At 44.9% G+C, this 15,786-nt stretch overlaps 2 protein-coding genes across 3 annotated transcripts; one reads left to right on the forward strand and one right to left on the reverse strand.

The window, feature by feature from the left end:
- Positions 1 to 207: 207 nt before the first annotated feature.
- On the reverse strand, positions 208 to 11,591 carry LOC307017096 (uncharacterized protein). 2 transcript variants are annotated; one of them, XM_079646562.1, is made up of 15 exons: positions 11,512 to 11,591; positions 11,239 to 11,343; positions 10,948 to 11,103; positions 10,656 to 10,760; positions 10,057 to 10,547; positions 9,374 to 9,467; positions 9,057 to 9,292; positions 8,725 to 8,839; positions 2,537 to 2,654; positions 2,365 to 2,456; positions 1,821 to 1,938; positions 1,621 to 1,723; positions 1,349 to 1,522; positions 706 to 882; positions 208 to 478 (listed from the first exon to the last, which is right to left on the reverse strand). In XM_079646562.1, coding segments are annotated over exons 5-13 (936 nt in total). In that variant the 5' UTR covers positions 10,116 to 10,547; positions 10,656 to 10,760; positions 10,948 to 11,103; positions 11,239 to 11,343; positions 11,512 to 11,591; the 3' UTR covers positions 208 to 478; positions 706 to 882; positions 1,349 to 1,521. The 2 variants fall into 2 exon arrangements, with proteins under 2 accessions (XP_079502688.1, XP_079502687.1); XM_079646561.1 differs by having other exon boundaries at positions 10,948 to 11,343.
- Positions 3,265 to 8,405, forward strand: LOC307014286 (uncharacterized protein; the record flags this gene model as incomplete). Its single annotated transcript, XM_079642159.1, has 4 exons — positions 3,265 to 3,805; positions 3,836 to 4,291; positions 6,813 to 7,201; positions 8,385 to 8,405. The coding sequence occupies 4 exons, from the start codon at positions 3,265 to 3,267 to the stop codon at positions 8,403 to 8,405; spliced, it is 1,407 nt and encodes a 468-aa protein (XP_079498285.1).
- Positions 11,592 to 15,786: the final 4,195 nt, after the last annotated feature.

A 15,786-nucleotide genomic window follows, 5' to 3' on the forward strand; every position in this document is an offset into this window, starting at 1 on the left:
TTATACCAGGGGTGGGGAACCTCCGGCCCTCGAGGTAACTCGGATCTGAAGGTGACTGATAACTGCTAATGGCATTTAGTTGAATACCAGACATAGTAAATGCAAAGCAGGATCATATAAAAAAAAGGTAATAAACAAGCCCTTCAATCGTAATACTCGTTTTAATACGTTGACATGCATACAACACAATAGACTTGTTAAGTCCTGTTCGTTGTCCTGTTTGTTGTCCTCATCACCGTCCTGTTAGTTGTCCTCATCACCGTCTTGTTCGTTGTCCTCATCACCGTCCTCATCACCGTCCTGTTCGTCGTCCTCATTACCGTCTTCAATGTCTTGCTCCATCATGAGAAAAGACGAGTCCGAGCCAATACAGCTGTAGGTGCTGGTCACTCTGCTCAGTTTCTGCTCCAGAAGATATTGATGGTGATACAGCAGTGCAGTCCCCTGTATCCCTCTACTGTTATATCGCTTGGAGAAACTAAAATAAAAAGACAAAATGACAGTCTATGTAAGGCAACTTTTAATTAGCATTGATGTTGGTTCCATATAAGCAATTTGAATGTTTAACTCCGAGGCTGTATATTAGCTAAAAAGATTTGTGATTCAGAAAAAATGCAATCATTACAGATGCTATTCAGTGATAGACATTTGACACTGGGAGGGGGGCAGTGGCAAATGTTATAAATCGGTATTTGTGGAACATACTTTGGTTCCTGATATCGTCTTTTGTCTGATGAAGGAGGTGGTCCAGTTTGTCCAGTGCCTGCCTCAGATTTTGACAATGCTGGGTCATCTCCTTCACAATGATGAGTTTCTCCTCTTCCATACGCCTGACCAGCATAACCTGGTCAAAAAGTCGCCTCTTTGTGCGCAGGTTCACCACTATAATGGAAAAAACACAAAATATAACAACCACAACGGTAAGGCTAATAAAACAAATAATATCAGTTTGTATTCAATCTTTTTAACTTAAATTGACCAAAACCTTAAAATCTGGTAAAAAAAAAAATCAACCTCGCCGCTTGCTGAATTTTTTCAATTCTGTCTATGTTGGCAGAATTACATTCAGTATGTCTTGAGATTCAACATTAGTATGCAGTTCAGGGTGGTCAGGAAGGGTTTTACTGTTTCCATAGATGTGCCTGTCCCAGTGAGACTAGACTATTAAGACTTGATAGGGCAACATCATACAGACCTTTCAATATAATTATTTCAAAATGATTTGTTGTGATCATGATGATTTGTGACACCTATGTTGACAGCTCTGTGTTACATTGGTGATTGTATTCTAGTACTTCAACTGAATTTATGGAATATCTAGGGCAAACAAAAACAAGTTGTTTCTTACCATCTCCTTGCGCCTCCCAGGGCAGAATGACATCCTCAGACAGACCGCATGCTGCTTCTGTGTCAATTTTCTCTGAACAGGCATCAATGGTGTTGTACTGCAGTATCCTCTCTCTGAGTTTCTTCTTGAGCTCTGTCAGTCTTCTCCGTTTGTGTTGCCTTGTTTGGTTGCTGTCTGTAAAGTAAAACAAAATACAAATAAACTAATATTAATAATACAAACAACAACAACAAGAAACAAATATTGTTTCTAGATAACGTAATAATAAATACCATTTTTGTCGATAGAGGTCGTGTTTCTTTCTTCGGAGGGAATAAATAATTTCATCTATTTCTCTCTGGAGCTCCTCCTGGCTACTCTGGGCTCCATGTTTCTCTTGAAAACAGAAACAACAAGGTGTAATCATAAAACATGAAGCCAAATGTTTGGAAATATGGAACCAAATCTATACCACAGTGATCATATAACATACCAGTGGCTGCCCATTGCTTGACCTCCAACACCCACTGCTCCGTGTCCTCCAGGGAGATGTTCAGCTCTTGCTTGAGACTCTCAAGATTGTCCACTTCAGTTTGTGCTCTCTGTGTAGTCTGTTTAGAATTTTTAAAAGGAAAAAGTGAATATGCGTTCCAGTTGGTTAAGAAGGTTGTTTTTTACTGAATTCCTTTATGCACATTAACTGACCAGACAACAACATGAAATGCTAAACACCTTCTCTTCAAGGTTGGCAAGTATCACCTTAGTGTCCCTTTTTTTTCAAGATCAAGCAGGATTAACATTATTATTATTATTATTATCCAGAAATTCAGATGAATCAACCTATAGTGCTTTATTAAAAACAAACAGAACAGAGACTCTCTTGGCAGAACAGTGTGCCATGGCAGCACCATCATAATGAAATGATTGCAGAATACATTCAATTCAACAACATGTAGCTAAGGATGGTGTTAAATTACTACAACAAGAAACTCTGATATTCTTAATATACAATTTGAAATGCAGCATGGACGTCTTACTTTGACAAATCTCTTTGAGAGTGTCTTGTGGAGATTCTCCACCTTTCTGTGGTTCCATTGCATAGCCAGCACGGTTATCATATCTGCTCTAGCTGTAAACACAAAAACATGAAAATTCATATGAGCTTTACAATGTGGCACTACTTAAAACTATTTGTTTTCCTCTACCAACCTGATTTGGTCATGTATTTTGTTGTCAGAGCTGCCCTTGAGAGGAAGCTGTTAACCTGTTCCACTTCCTCGCCGACAGTATTTCCAGCACCTTCCTGGCTTCTGCCACCCCACTTCACCTGCTCAGAATCATAAACAATGAGATCTAGCTATTTAGTTCAATATTATAATTTCTTGTACTGTACATATTTAGTTAACATCAGTGTCAGGAGCAATTTCAGAAAGTTAAAATGTTCTGAGATTGAATTATGCTTTGAACTACAATGTCAGAACTGCAGTTATTTGAAGCTCTGTTCATTCATTATTTCTACAGTGCGGATATATTTACTAAAATAAACATAATGGGTTTTGGAAACCTATCCTTGTGACAGTCTGTTTTGTAACAATTTTGTCAACATTTGTAACTGTGGCAGCGGGGTGTGGTTTGGGCGCTGGCTGCTGGAGTGAAGGGAGTGGCTCGGCCAGAGGCCAGACAGCTGATCGGAATCAGGTAATCAGTGCAGGAAGAAAAGCATGTCGTAACCTGGTTCTGTTCGGTTATGCAGTAGGCGGGATCCTGGAAGGTCGCCAAAGGACCTGTGAAGTTTCCCACCCGGGCAACGTTTGAGACCCGCGCATATTATTGTTTGGAGTTAATAAACGCCTGTGTTTCACCAACCTGCTCTTTCCGTCCCGATTTGAACCCTTTGTGAGCGGAGAGGCTCACAGTGGCACCTGAACAGGGACCTGATGTCGGAAGGAGAAACCCCGCTGGGTCAGGCCCTCCAACGTCTCGCTCACATGCAGGAGACCACCACAGCATTACAGCGACAGCAGAGCGAGGCTCTGCTCGGGATCGCCTCGAGCCAGCGCGAGGACCGGGCTCTCCTACGGGAGCTGCTGCAGCGTCCGGCCGCTCGGGAGGGCGATCCCGCTACCAACCCGGCCCGACCGCCTTCAATTGCCCTCCAGAAATTGACGGCAGAGGATGATCCGGAGGCATACCTGGACATATTTGAGGGCACAGCGGCGGCGTGCGGGTGGCCGGAGGAGGAGTGGGCAGCGCGTCTATTGCCTCTGCTATCTGGGAGTGCGCAGCTAGCCGCCCAAAGCCTGCCAGCAGCCTCTCGGCATGTGTACCGGCATCTGAGGAAGGCCATCCTTGACCGGCTGGGCAGCACGCCAGAGGGACATCGCCGCCGGTTCCGGGCCCTCCCCTTCGAGGACGATGACCGGCCCTTCTCCTACGCGCAGCGGCTCCTGAGCAGCGAGCCGCTGGCTCCAGCCGGGGGTGCGCTCCGCTGAGGAAGTCGTCGGGCAGGTGGCGCTGGAGCAGTTAATCGCCGGCCTGCCATCTTCGACGGCGAATTGGGTCCAGTGCCATCGCCCCGCCAACCTGGAAGCAGCCGTCGTCCTTGCGGAGGACCACCTCTCAGCCGTCTCAGCGGGCAGACCCGTCCCAGCCCCGAGGAGGAGGTTTCCTGGGGCAGCTGCCCTTCCCTCCCCACCATCACACGGCCCCAACCCCGCAGCCCCGACACTTTCCCCCCTAGCTCTACCTTACCCTCCTGTTTTTATCTCTCCCCAGGGTCCGGCCTACGCTTCTGGTCGTCCGGCACCACGGGGGGCTCCTCAGACGTCAGGGCAGGATTGCTGGCGGTGCGGGCAGCCCGGCCACTTCCGAAGGGAGTGTCCTCTCATGGAGGTCGGACAGCTGGTTCGGGTTGCAGGACCGCCAGTTGCCGCCCCCGATTTGGAAGGGACGTACCGTATACCGGTATGTATACAGGGGGGTACACACCAGGCTCTGATGGACACGGGCTGTAATTAGACGATGATCCATCAGCACCTGGTTCGGCCTGGGGCATTGATTGAAGCATCGTGGGTGAAGGTGAGGTGTGTGCATGGGGATATTCACCAGTACCCGGAGGTGACGCTGGAAATTTCTTATAAGGGGAAAAAGCATAGAGTCAGGGCTGGAGTTAGCACTCGCCTTACGCACCCTCTGATTTTGGGAACGAATTGGCCGGGGTTTGCTAAGCTAGCGGGAGCTATGGGGGTGCGTTCACGGACGGCAGGGAAATGTGAGTTGTGTGCTGTGTTTAGTGGAGAGTCGGAGGCGGCTGACGACATCGAGGGGGAAACGGACACGGAGGGGGCCGCGGAGGTCCCTCTGGACCCGCTGGTGTTTCCCGTGGAAGATTTCCCCCTCGAACAGTCAAGGGACGAGACCCTTCAGCACGCCTTCGGCCAGGTGGTGAGTATTGATGGCTCCCAGCTACACCCAAACGCAGCACTCACTCACCCACACTTTACGGTGGTTAGGGACAGGTTGTATCGTGTAAGCCGTGACACACAGACAGGAGAGATAAATACCCAGTTGTTGGTGCCAAAAAGCCGTCGGGAAATGGTTTTCCAGGTGGCTCATTATAACCCCATGTCAGGTCACCTAGGGTACGACAATTCACTACACCGGATAATGGCCCGATTTTATTGGCCGGGCATTCGCGCAGATGTGAAGCGGTGGTGTGGATCTTGCCGTGAATGTCAGCTGGTTAACCCGCCGGCCATCCCCAGAGCGCCTTTGCGCCCGTTACCATTGATTGAGGTGACTTTTGAGAGAGTTGGAATGAACCTCATCGGGCCATTAGACCGGAGTGCACGGGGATATCGCTTTGTACTAGTCCTAGTGGATTATGCAACGCGATATCCCGAGGCAGTGCCGCTGCGTAATATCTCTGCAAAGAGCGTCGCGCAGGCACTGTTTCACATTATCTCCCGAGTCGGGATCCCGAAAGAGATCCTGACTGACCAGGGCACACAGTTTATGTCACGCACACTACGCGAGCTGTATGAACTATTGGGCGTCCATTCAATACGGACTAGTGTTTACCATCCGCAGACCGACGGCCTGGTCGAACGGTTTAACAAAACACTAAAGAACATGGTTCGCAAGTTCGTTCACGAAGATAGCCGTAATTGGGATAAATGGCTAGATCCTCTGTTTGCAGTGCGGGAGGTGCCCCAGTCTTCCACGGGATTTTCTCCCTTTGAGCTGTTATTTGGTAGGAAGCCCCGGGGTGTTTTGGACCTAGTTAAGGAAAACTGGGAGGAGGGTCCAAGCACCAGTAAGAACGAAATACAGTACGTTATGGACCTGCGAGCAAAACTCCAATCACTGGGGCAGATATCACGGGAGAATTTGCTCCAGGCTCAGGAACGTCAGCAGCGCCTGTACAACAGAGGGTCGAAACTGAGACAATTTTCACCGGGAGATAAAGTGCTTGTATTACTCCCATCCTCTAGCTCTAAACTACTCGCCAAGTGGCAAGGACCCTTCGTGGTCACACGACGAGTGGGGGACGTAGATTATGAGGTGGTGCGTTCTGACAGGGGGGGAGCAACACAGATTTACCACCTTAACCTCCTGAAAGCATGGAGGGAGGGGGCGTCGGTTTCTCTGGCCACCACGGTGATTGAGAGAGATGAGTTGGGACCGGAGGTCATTTAAAAGCAACAAAGTAGCCCCGGTCTGTTGTGGCGACAATCTCTCACCGGTTCTGTGTGGACTACCGCAGGGTGAACGAGGTGTCCAAATTTGATGCTTATCCAATGCCCCGGGTCGACGAACTTCTGGATCGGCTAGGCACTGCTCGCTTTTACACAACGCTGGATTTAACCAAAGGCAGATTCCCCTTTCTCCAGAGTCTAAGGAAAAAACGGCCTTCTCCACTCCGTATGGTTTATACCAATTCATCACACTTCCTTTCGGGTTGTTCGGAGCTCCAGCCACCTTCCAGCGGCTCATGGACTGGGTGCTGCGTCCCCACTCTGCATATGCTGCTGCTTACTTGGATGATGTCATCATTCACAGTGAGACATGGGAGCAGCATATGCAGCAGGTGGGGGCGGTGCTCGAGTCCCTGAGGCAGGCGGGGCTCACGGCCAACCCGAAGAAGTGTGCGGTTGGACGGAGGGAGGTACGGTATCTGGGGTACCACTTGGGCGGCGGGCAGGGGCGGCCACAGATAGAGAAAACAACCGCCATTTCAGCCTGTCTGGCGCCCAAGACGAAAAAAGAGGTCAGGAGGTTCATGGCGCTGGCCGGCTACTACAGGCGGTTCATCCCGTCCTTTTCGGAGCTGACCAGTCCCCTGACCGACCTGACCCGAAAGGGTGCTTCAGATCCGGTCCAGTGGACGGAGCGGTCTCAGCTGGCATTTGAGAGGGTTAAAAAAGCCCTCTGTGGTAAGCCGCTTCTGTATTCTCCTGACTTCTCTCTCCCTTTTGTGTTGCAGACCGACGCCTCGAACAGTGGGGTGGGGGCCGTTTTGTCCCAGCACGTAGAGGGGGTCGACCGCCCCGGAAAAGGAGTGCCTCGCCATACGGTGGGCGGTGGGCGGTCGGCGCCCTGCGGTACTACCTCCTGTGGCGCCCTTTCACCCTCTGGTCGGACCATGCCCCGCTCCAGTGGCTCCACCGCATGAAGGATGCCAACGCTCGGATCACTCGGTGGTATCTGGCGTTACAGCCTTTCAACTTCAAGGTTATCCACAGGCCGGGTAACCGGATGGTCGTCGCTGATTTCCTCTCTCGCTCGGCGGAGGGGGGGGGGGGGAGAGTCAGCTTGCGGCCGGCGGGATCCCGGCCTGAGTCGGGCGGTGGGGGTATGTGGCAGCGGGGTGTGGTTTGGGCGCTGGCTGCTGGAGTGAAGGGAGTGGCTCGGCCAGAGGCCAGACAGCTGATCGGAATCAGGTAATCAGTGCAGGAAGAAAAGCATGTCGTAACCTGGTTCTGTTCGGTTATGCAGTAGGCGGGATCCTGGAAGGTCGCCAAAGGACCTGTGAAGTTTCCCACCCGGGCAACTTTTGAGACCCGCGAATATTATTGTTTGGAGTTAATAAACGCCTGTGTTCCCCCAACCTGCTCTTTCCGTCCCGATTTGAACCCTGTGTGAGCGGAGAGGCTCACAGTAACTATTCAGTGTTTCCCCTAGGATGGAGTCATAGCAGCGGTGCTAAGGCACGCGGGCCCAGCAAAATGTGAGCGCGGCGCGCGTGGACATTTTAAGTGTGTGCGCGTGCGAAGTGCTTCCCGCCATTATGTTTCTATTTGTCTGCCAGCACAAGAAAGACACATACATCATTAAAGGTTTCAAATGTATTCAGTATTGTATGAACATAATTGGTGGTTGGACATCACATCCTCTAGGGGGGTCCGGGGGTATGCCCCCCCGGGAAGATTTGTTTTTACATTTTAATATAAAATGCTTCAATCTGGTGCACTTTGAGCACACAATGACTAGAGACTAGATCTAACTCGAAACACCCATATGAAAAAGATTGTTTTACATTTTAATAATCAAATAATTGAACATACCAATAAACTACCATAGCCAATAACACATATGTAACTTATTTTATTTTTGTTGTTCATTTACATCACTTTCATCAGGCAATTTTTTAGTTTAATATCAGGTGTCAAAAGAGCATGGCACCTAGTAATGAATGTGCCAAATGTCTCCACTTCGTTCCACTGCCCCAGTGACTTGAATATCTTGGGTTCTGCCACCCTTCATGCAGATCTAGATCCCTCCGCTTCGCGTCGGGATCCTGATCAGCCTGTCGGGTGTTCTTTTCCCCATAATGACCGCGTCGCTGCACATTATCCCTTACAAACTAGCTAAGTTAGCTAGATGTAATTCATTCTTAACTGTAGGCTTTTATCAAAGTATTAATTTACTTAATCTAAATGTAACAACATTTTAAATTATAATAACTTACATTTATGGCGTTATGACCTTCTTCTTGAGGTGATTGTGTCCAAATAAAGTTATGTCTGCTTCAACTTGCTGTTGTCTGTCTTGTCAGGCAGTTTTCCTTCAGCTCTGAAAATGACAGCTTTCCCGCGTATCGGTGGCTCGAAGTTGCCGCGAGCGCTAGGGGGCAGCACTTATAATTATTTTAATAAAAAAAAAAAAAATTTTTTTTTTTTTTTTTTTTTATCTGCTTGGGGGCTTGCGCCCCCTAGCAGCGGCGCGCATATTTCAGCAGCGGCGCAGCGCCGCTGCTGAAAACATATAGGGGAAACACTGCTATTACAATTATTCCACAGGCTTGAATAGAATATACAACATGATATTCTTATGTGCACTACAATTTCTAAAACATTTGAATCTAGTGACACAAATGTTTAACTTGCATACTGTACCTCGCATTTGCCTGTGTGGGCCTTGGCGTGCATTACAGAGAGAAAAGGTTTCATCTCTGTAAGTGGTTGGAGCTCAGGCAACTTTGCTGCCATCTTCTCCAAATAAGGCCAGTACCTGTAATGACAAAATCAATTAGCTTTTCCAGTTGCATGATGGCATAATAGTAAAAAGATAAACCAGGTCCTTAAAATTACCCGTACAATCCTTGTAACCAACATCAGCATTTATCCAAATGAATGCTTTTTTTGCTTTACATCTACTGGATGTGCAAGAATTAAATAGATAACACGTTTCCCAAAAACACTTCCAATTTTGCAATAGTTATAACTACCTGCAGGCAACATCCATACAAAAGAATGTTGCATTCGCAACTTCAGCCAGCTCCTTCTGCAGGAACATTGGGTAGGCATATATTTCACCACGGTAGTGATTTAGGCCTTGTAGCAAGATGCCATGTCTGCACACAGCTATTTGCAGGCCTTCCTCATCCACCTTGGCCCTGGACTTGTGTGAGGTTTCTCTGCAAGCTGTGAATGTTGCTGGTCCACAAACATCACGACCACTTTTCTGAAATAGACACAATCTGTTACATTTAACCCTGTGCTAAGAAAAATAAATAAAGGGTTAGGGGATTGAATAGATTCTTACAATCGTCATCTGGCTCCTGATTTTGTCGACAAAGGCAGACACTTTACTGTCCTGGGCAATGAACAGTCCATCAAATAGAGACGGTTCATCTGTCCTGCGAAATTCGAGAAAGAAATTGTAAGCAACATTATCATACATACATAAGTTTGATTGTGTCCTCTATTTAATGTGGCCAATTTGCTTTTGCCATAACATTTTCATAGATGTGGAAAAGGTCTTTGTGAATTTGATCTGTGATTCTGTGTAAAGTCTTTTGTCACCATTATTTAACATTAGTGAAAAGTTTACTGACTTCTTGTAAAAAGGTAAAAATAAAAGTACATCCTTTATATTGATGGGCATGGAATAGGGCAGAGGAAGGCATAGAAAAAGGTTCCTGGGCAATTTAATACATTTTTCATGAAGCGATTATATCCAAAACTGGTTCTTAGCTCCAACATATCTAACTAACGTCAACAGTTTAACATTTTAAAGTTGAGTTAACTTTACAGGCGTCATATACAATAATGTTTATGAATTGGATTTATATAATTATGTGTAATTTCAAACCAACTATTGTTTTCTGATGGTCTACAAACGTTGGAAAAATAAATTGCAGAGTTGGGGAAAGTTAAACATTTCAGCAAAGACATTCAGCTTAGTCAATAAAACAAAAACTAAAATGAGAATATGATTTCACTGACCCTCTGGATTTCTTGAAGCGATAATGCTTTCTATTGCCATCTACAGCAATAGCCAGCATGTCAGGTGTGCATGCTGGGCATTTAAAGGGCTCCACCAGGCACAGATCTTCTTGTCTGTAATTACAGAAGGCAAACTCCCGAAAGACTCTGTGGAAGGTATCGCTACAGATTCTGCCTGTCTGGAAACAAGAATGGTATTCATTTGGTTAATTAAAAGTTTGGTATTCAAAAATCTTGAAAACCACATTTTATTCTTACCCTTCCTGTGGAAAACGATCGATGTTCAAGCATCTTTATAAATACTTGCTGGGATAATGCTGGGCTGGCCAATTTCATTTGCTCGAATGATGTGAACACATCAAACTTAAAAATAATTTTGCAGCTGTCGGTTGCTGGCCAGTATTTGTATCCCAGCAAGTCACCTATGCTCGGGGACCATTTGGCGGAACAAATTGGACAGCACACAGAAGGCAGACGAACGTTGTATGGACCTGAGAAAAAATATAAATGTGCAATTTGACAGCTATCTATGCAATGTAGGACAAAAGTATAATAGTAATCCTGTATTTCTGCTTGATTGTCTTCTGGTGGCAACAAACCATTGATAGTCACCAACACGGTCTGCTTTCCTGGGATGATGGTGAAATCTTGGCTTGGACCACAGAAGCAGATTTGGGATGGTGGAGGAATTGGAAGCAGACACACTGCAGCAAAGATAATTTCAGAGATTCATATGCATGTTAGGACATGTTAGGACATGTAGTCAATACAAATTGAGACATTTTAACTGTTAAAGCAAACTTCCGACATGGTGAAAATGATGCCGCTGTATATGTAGTGCACATTAGGAAACCATGGTAAGGGAATATGTAATACATTATTTGAACCCACCTTGTTCACAGAGTCCATATTGATCACTTTCATCCACAACCACTAAGGATGTGGGAGGAATAGGTCTGTAAAACCCATCAAACATGGCTTCCCTGTCATGGAAGACATGTTTACCATGGATAATAGGGTCACATGCCGGACAAAGAAAGGGAGTTCCTGGTGGAACACAGTCCAAGCACCGGACCACAGCATCAGCAGTTTTGCATTGGAGACAGGAACGTGTAGTGACAATCTCTGCAGCCAATTTCAAATTAAGGAGCTCTGGCATTGCAGCTCTGAATTTTTGTTCACGTTTCAACTGTCTTTGGGTCCATGTTGATGCAGTGGGTGTTTCTTCTGATGATGCAGGGACAGTGAGAGAACCTAACAGGTTTCTCAGTGTCTGAAGATGTTGATCTAAAATAACAAAATATAAAACAAATCATGGAATTTAGTTTAATTAAAAAAAGATATTCCATACATGGCTTTTCACTTTACAATGTATCATGAACAAAGCTATTACATACTACAAACAATTACCTACATTTCAAGTTGAAGGATAATTTAAGAATTCATTGTGCATACCAAGACTTGGGACCTGTAGAGGAATCTCATGTGTCTCCTCGACCTCTGGGGACTCCTGAGAGCTGGAAGGTTTAACTGCATACAACAAAGTACGATGATATGGGAAACATTATTGAGGACCGACCAACGACATTAAAACTTAATGAAACACTAGAACTAGATTATATTTTACAGATCAGATCGATTCTTATTCCAATGTTGGGCTATAATGTTCCCATCCAGGTCCCTCTTCCTCCAGGAAACATTTGATCCTTGCGTTATTTTCTTTGGTATCTTCTGTATCTTCGGTTTCTTTGGTTTTTTTGGTTTCTTTGGTATCTTAATATATAAATATATAAAAGAGATTATATATTTCCCTTAATTGTTGCACACACATCTTTGTAATGTGTGTGTCTTTTATCATTTGAGTAAATGTTATAATACATATTTGGATAATGTTGTACTTGCCTTATTTGCCAACTCATCTGCGAGGGCATTCCCTATTTCTAGCCATTCATTCAGTTGCTTGGATGCCATTTTTAAGTGAGGATAAAAAGGGCAACAACAAACAAAGGATGAACTGACATACAGGGAGGGAGAAAAACAAAACAAAAGACAAGAAAACAAGAGGGGTGAAAGAGAGTAGGAAGAGGAATATGGCTCTGAAAAGAACCGTTGATTTTTTTATGATAATAGGCTACTTAAAATAATTGAATTGATAGATGACCTGAAAAAAAACAAACAGATGAACTCAGATTAGCTGTGCTACCATGTAATTTAATTGTTGCTTCATAAATAAGCATTTGCTAAAATAAAACTACAGGCACCAAAATCAATCAAGTCCCAGGTAAATCAGTAATTACAGGGAAATATATTTATCTTTTTAACTAGATGTGATGCTTTCACAAAACTTAAGTTGAATTGGCGAATGTTTAAAGAGCCTGTGACACGATTTTCCCCCATCATCCAAACCCATCAATTTGAGTAAATATTGTCCCCTTGAAAACCGTTACTGAACTGATTTTGGATATTTGTACTTTGATAACCATTAATCTGCCCTTCAATGTTGACCATTTCCTGGATCTTCTCGGGGATTCTTCAAGTCCCGCCAAATTATGTGTGACGTAATTGCGGGATAGAGCTCCAGCTGCACCGTTCCGGATCCCAGCATCTGCATGCAAACGCACGATGGCGCACACAGCAGCAAGCTCAGACAGCGATGACAGTTTAATTTTGAACGTGTCTGAGAGCTCATATGAGGCTGAAGGATCGCTTTATTTTGTATCTGTTAGGAATTAGGTGCGTCAATATGGGCGATCATACGGTCATGTAGCCAGTGGTGGACTGGGACTAAAAATCAGCCCGGGACTCTCGACCGGCCCACTTCGGTACCACTAGTAAATTGTCAACGGGGGGAGTGGGGGATGTGCTAGTGACTTATCCGACCGGCCCACTTCGGTACCGGCCCATCGGGATTCGTCCCGATGGCCAGTCCGCCACTGCACCCAGCCCAGCCCACGTAAACTGTCAACGGGGGGAGCCTCGCTGCGGGGAAACGGTGGACCTAGTGTCCCGATCGGAGTGGGAATAATAATAATAATAATAATAATAATAATAATAATCCGTGCATTTTATCCATTAATTTCCCCAACATTGTGGTAAAAAAAACCACACATTTAATCCATGTTGGTGTACTACTACAACCAGTGGGGATGTTTTTACTGGGTGGACGGGGTGGTGGGTGGACGGGAGACACTATGGACGCGCTCGTGAACTGTCAACGGGGGGGGGGGGGGGCTTGGGGACCTCTGTGTCGCCTGTCAGCGCAACTTACATGATGCCGTTTAGACAATATAATAATAAAGGGCGGTGCCGGCTGTCAGCGAACCGATCCGGCCTTTCTGCGCGACTATCCCTCAAATGCGGGACATAGTCTCAATGTGTGGGACGCGGGACAAATAATAAAAATGCTGTGTGTGCAGTCCCGCACAGTGCGGGACACCTGGTCACCCTACACACACAGTTCTGCCCCTCACACACACACGCTTCAAATCAAGTTGCATAAATGCTTGAGCTACGTTTCTATTATAATTACTGTGAAATCTGCCTATTATGTTTTCGTCATTATTACAACAAACACACACTTGCAACTGATAACACTGGCAATGATTTTAGATGTATTAAACTATTAAAAAAATAAATCATGCTTCAAATAAGTCCAACGCCCACTACACCACTGACTGCAACTACAAAAAGCTAAGGTTTGTTTTCTCATCAGGAAATGCAGACCGGCTCAAACAAAAGATTTTTAAATCATCAGCCTCACGATCATTTAATGTATCATATGTTCGCCGAATTGACAGGAAAGCACTAATAAATGTAGTTTCATCCACTTGAGTTTACAAAAATAATCGATTTGTTTTTATATCACATCCGACGGGAGGAAATTCAGCAGCTCTCACTACCGATTTTTAATCCTAATTTAATCATCATCTTCACCACGATCATTTATGTTTATGTTCACCGAATTGACATGAAAGCACTGACAAATGTGAATATACTGTAGTCAACTTCATTAAAACGTTATTAACGTGCCTAAACTCAGTAATTCACCATTTCTACGCATGACAACACACTTTGTCCGTGTTTGGCTCTCTCGCCGCACAGTGAAGCGTTCCCGCATTGACGTCACTTCCGGCTTCCCCCAAAACCTCAAAATGAGTCGAAGGAATTTTCCTGCGATGTTCGAAATTATTGATATTTATCGGAACGGTATCGCTTTTTCTTTTTTAAACTGACGGTTCGAGATTAGTAGCCCACTATTTCATTGCACAACAGTTGTTGGGTTCGTGTCACAGGCTCTTTAAAGTAGTAAAACAACTATGACCTGATGATATTCAAGTGTTGAACTTACCCTAACTATCATTAATGCAACATGTTAGGTGACATTTAGAAGAAAAAAAAGTGTGTGCATTATGAAAAGTGCCATGTAAATGTCAACTATTATTATTATTATTATTATTAAAATGCCATTTCCTTTCGCATTGTTTACGGTCATATCATGTCCTGGTCTGGTTAGCTGAATATACATACTTTTGCCATTGTTATGTGTTATGTCACGTGCTACCAAGGGTTTTGTTTTTAGGCAAGATTTTAGCTCCTTTTGTGCGAAGGAGAAAACTCTCCCTCCAACTTTTTGTAGACGAACCTTCTTATATTGCAATACATATTCGTTAGCGCATATAAGCTAAACGCTAAGCTAAGCGCTAACCTTTACAGCCATGCTATTGCTAACAACAAGCATTCGCCTATACTGCCTATGCCACGGGCCAGCCCTAAAACGTAAAACTGAAATATCGTGGTTAAACATGATTAGTAGAAAAACGACAGGAATAATTAAAAGCGTAAACAAATCAAATGAAATACAGAAATCAGATTTACCACTTGTAAAGCTCTGACGCTCTATAACAATTCTTCTTCATCTTCTTCTTCATCTTCATCTTCTTGGCTCGTCGCACTTTTATTGATGCGCAAGGTTAAAGTTCACGGGATTACGATCGTGACAAAAGGTCGTAATAAACTGCTGCTAGAAATGAATAGGGGGAAAGCTACGTGGCTATGGGTCGTAATATCGTGATCAACACTGCTTAAACAATCGACCTATTTGGTAGTTTTTTGTAGGAGGACAGGCTGTAAAGAGAACATACTCTGCTCATTTTCAGGTTATATTTGTATCTTGTGCATCTACTGTGCAACCCGGTATCACGACAAGACGTGAACATGTGACAATTTACCACGCTGGGAGACGTGAAGATGTCACAATTTCGTCCCTTCAAACGGGACAGTTACACGGTATTGTTAACATTGCCCAACCAGTGGAGAAATACCCGGAAGTGCCAAGCAAATGCTCTATCACGACGGTCGGTTGTTATTGTCAATATTAATATAATAATAATAAAAAATGTAATAGTCACAACAGAGTTCCCGTCAGCCGTTAATTACCGGACTACGACCGGTAAAATATGCTGAAGACCGGCAAATCTAAATCTCTCCGGTCAAAGTGTCCGTTCAAAATAATTTCCGTTTAGCGCAATACCACATCAGTTGCGCAACTTGCGCCACTTATGTGACAGACAAAAGAGTATGTGACAGACAAGAATAGTCAATTCTAATGTCTAAAACTTAATGTGGAGAAAGAGATGTCCTGTATGGGTTGATTGTGCGTTGATCTGTTGGTAATGCCTCGGGGTTCCGGTGGGCATGTAAACAAATGCATAATGCTGCGCTATACTTTGC

Source organism: Notothenia rossii (genome assembly GCF_949606895.1).
Source record: "Notothenia rossii genome assembly, chromosome: 8".
Classification (NCBI taxonomy): Eukaryota; Metazoa; Chordata; class Actinopteri; order Perciformes; family Nototheniidae; genus Notothenia; species Notothenia rossii.

Excerpts from the sequence above, each read along its gene's own strand:
- LOC307017096 (XM_079646562.1), bottom strand. The coding sequence starts at position 10,115 with ATGCTGGCTATTGCTGTAGATGGCAATAGAAAGCATTATCGCTTCAAG. Across the intron at positions 9,468-10,056 it reads CGCTTCAAGAAATCCAGAGG|GACAGATGAACCGTCTCTAT; the intron begins GTCAGTGAAATC and ends CGAATTTCGCAG. Across the intron at positions 1,939-2,364 it reads TCTCAAAGAGATTTGTCAAA|ACTACACAGAGAGCACAAAC; the intron begins GTAAGACGTCCA and ends AATTCTAAACAG.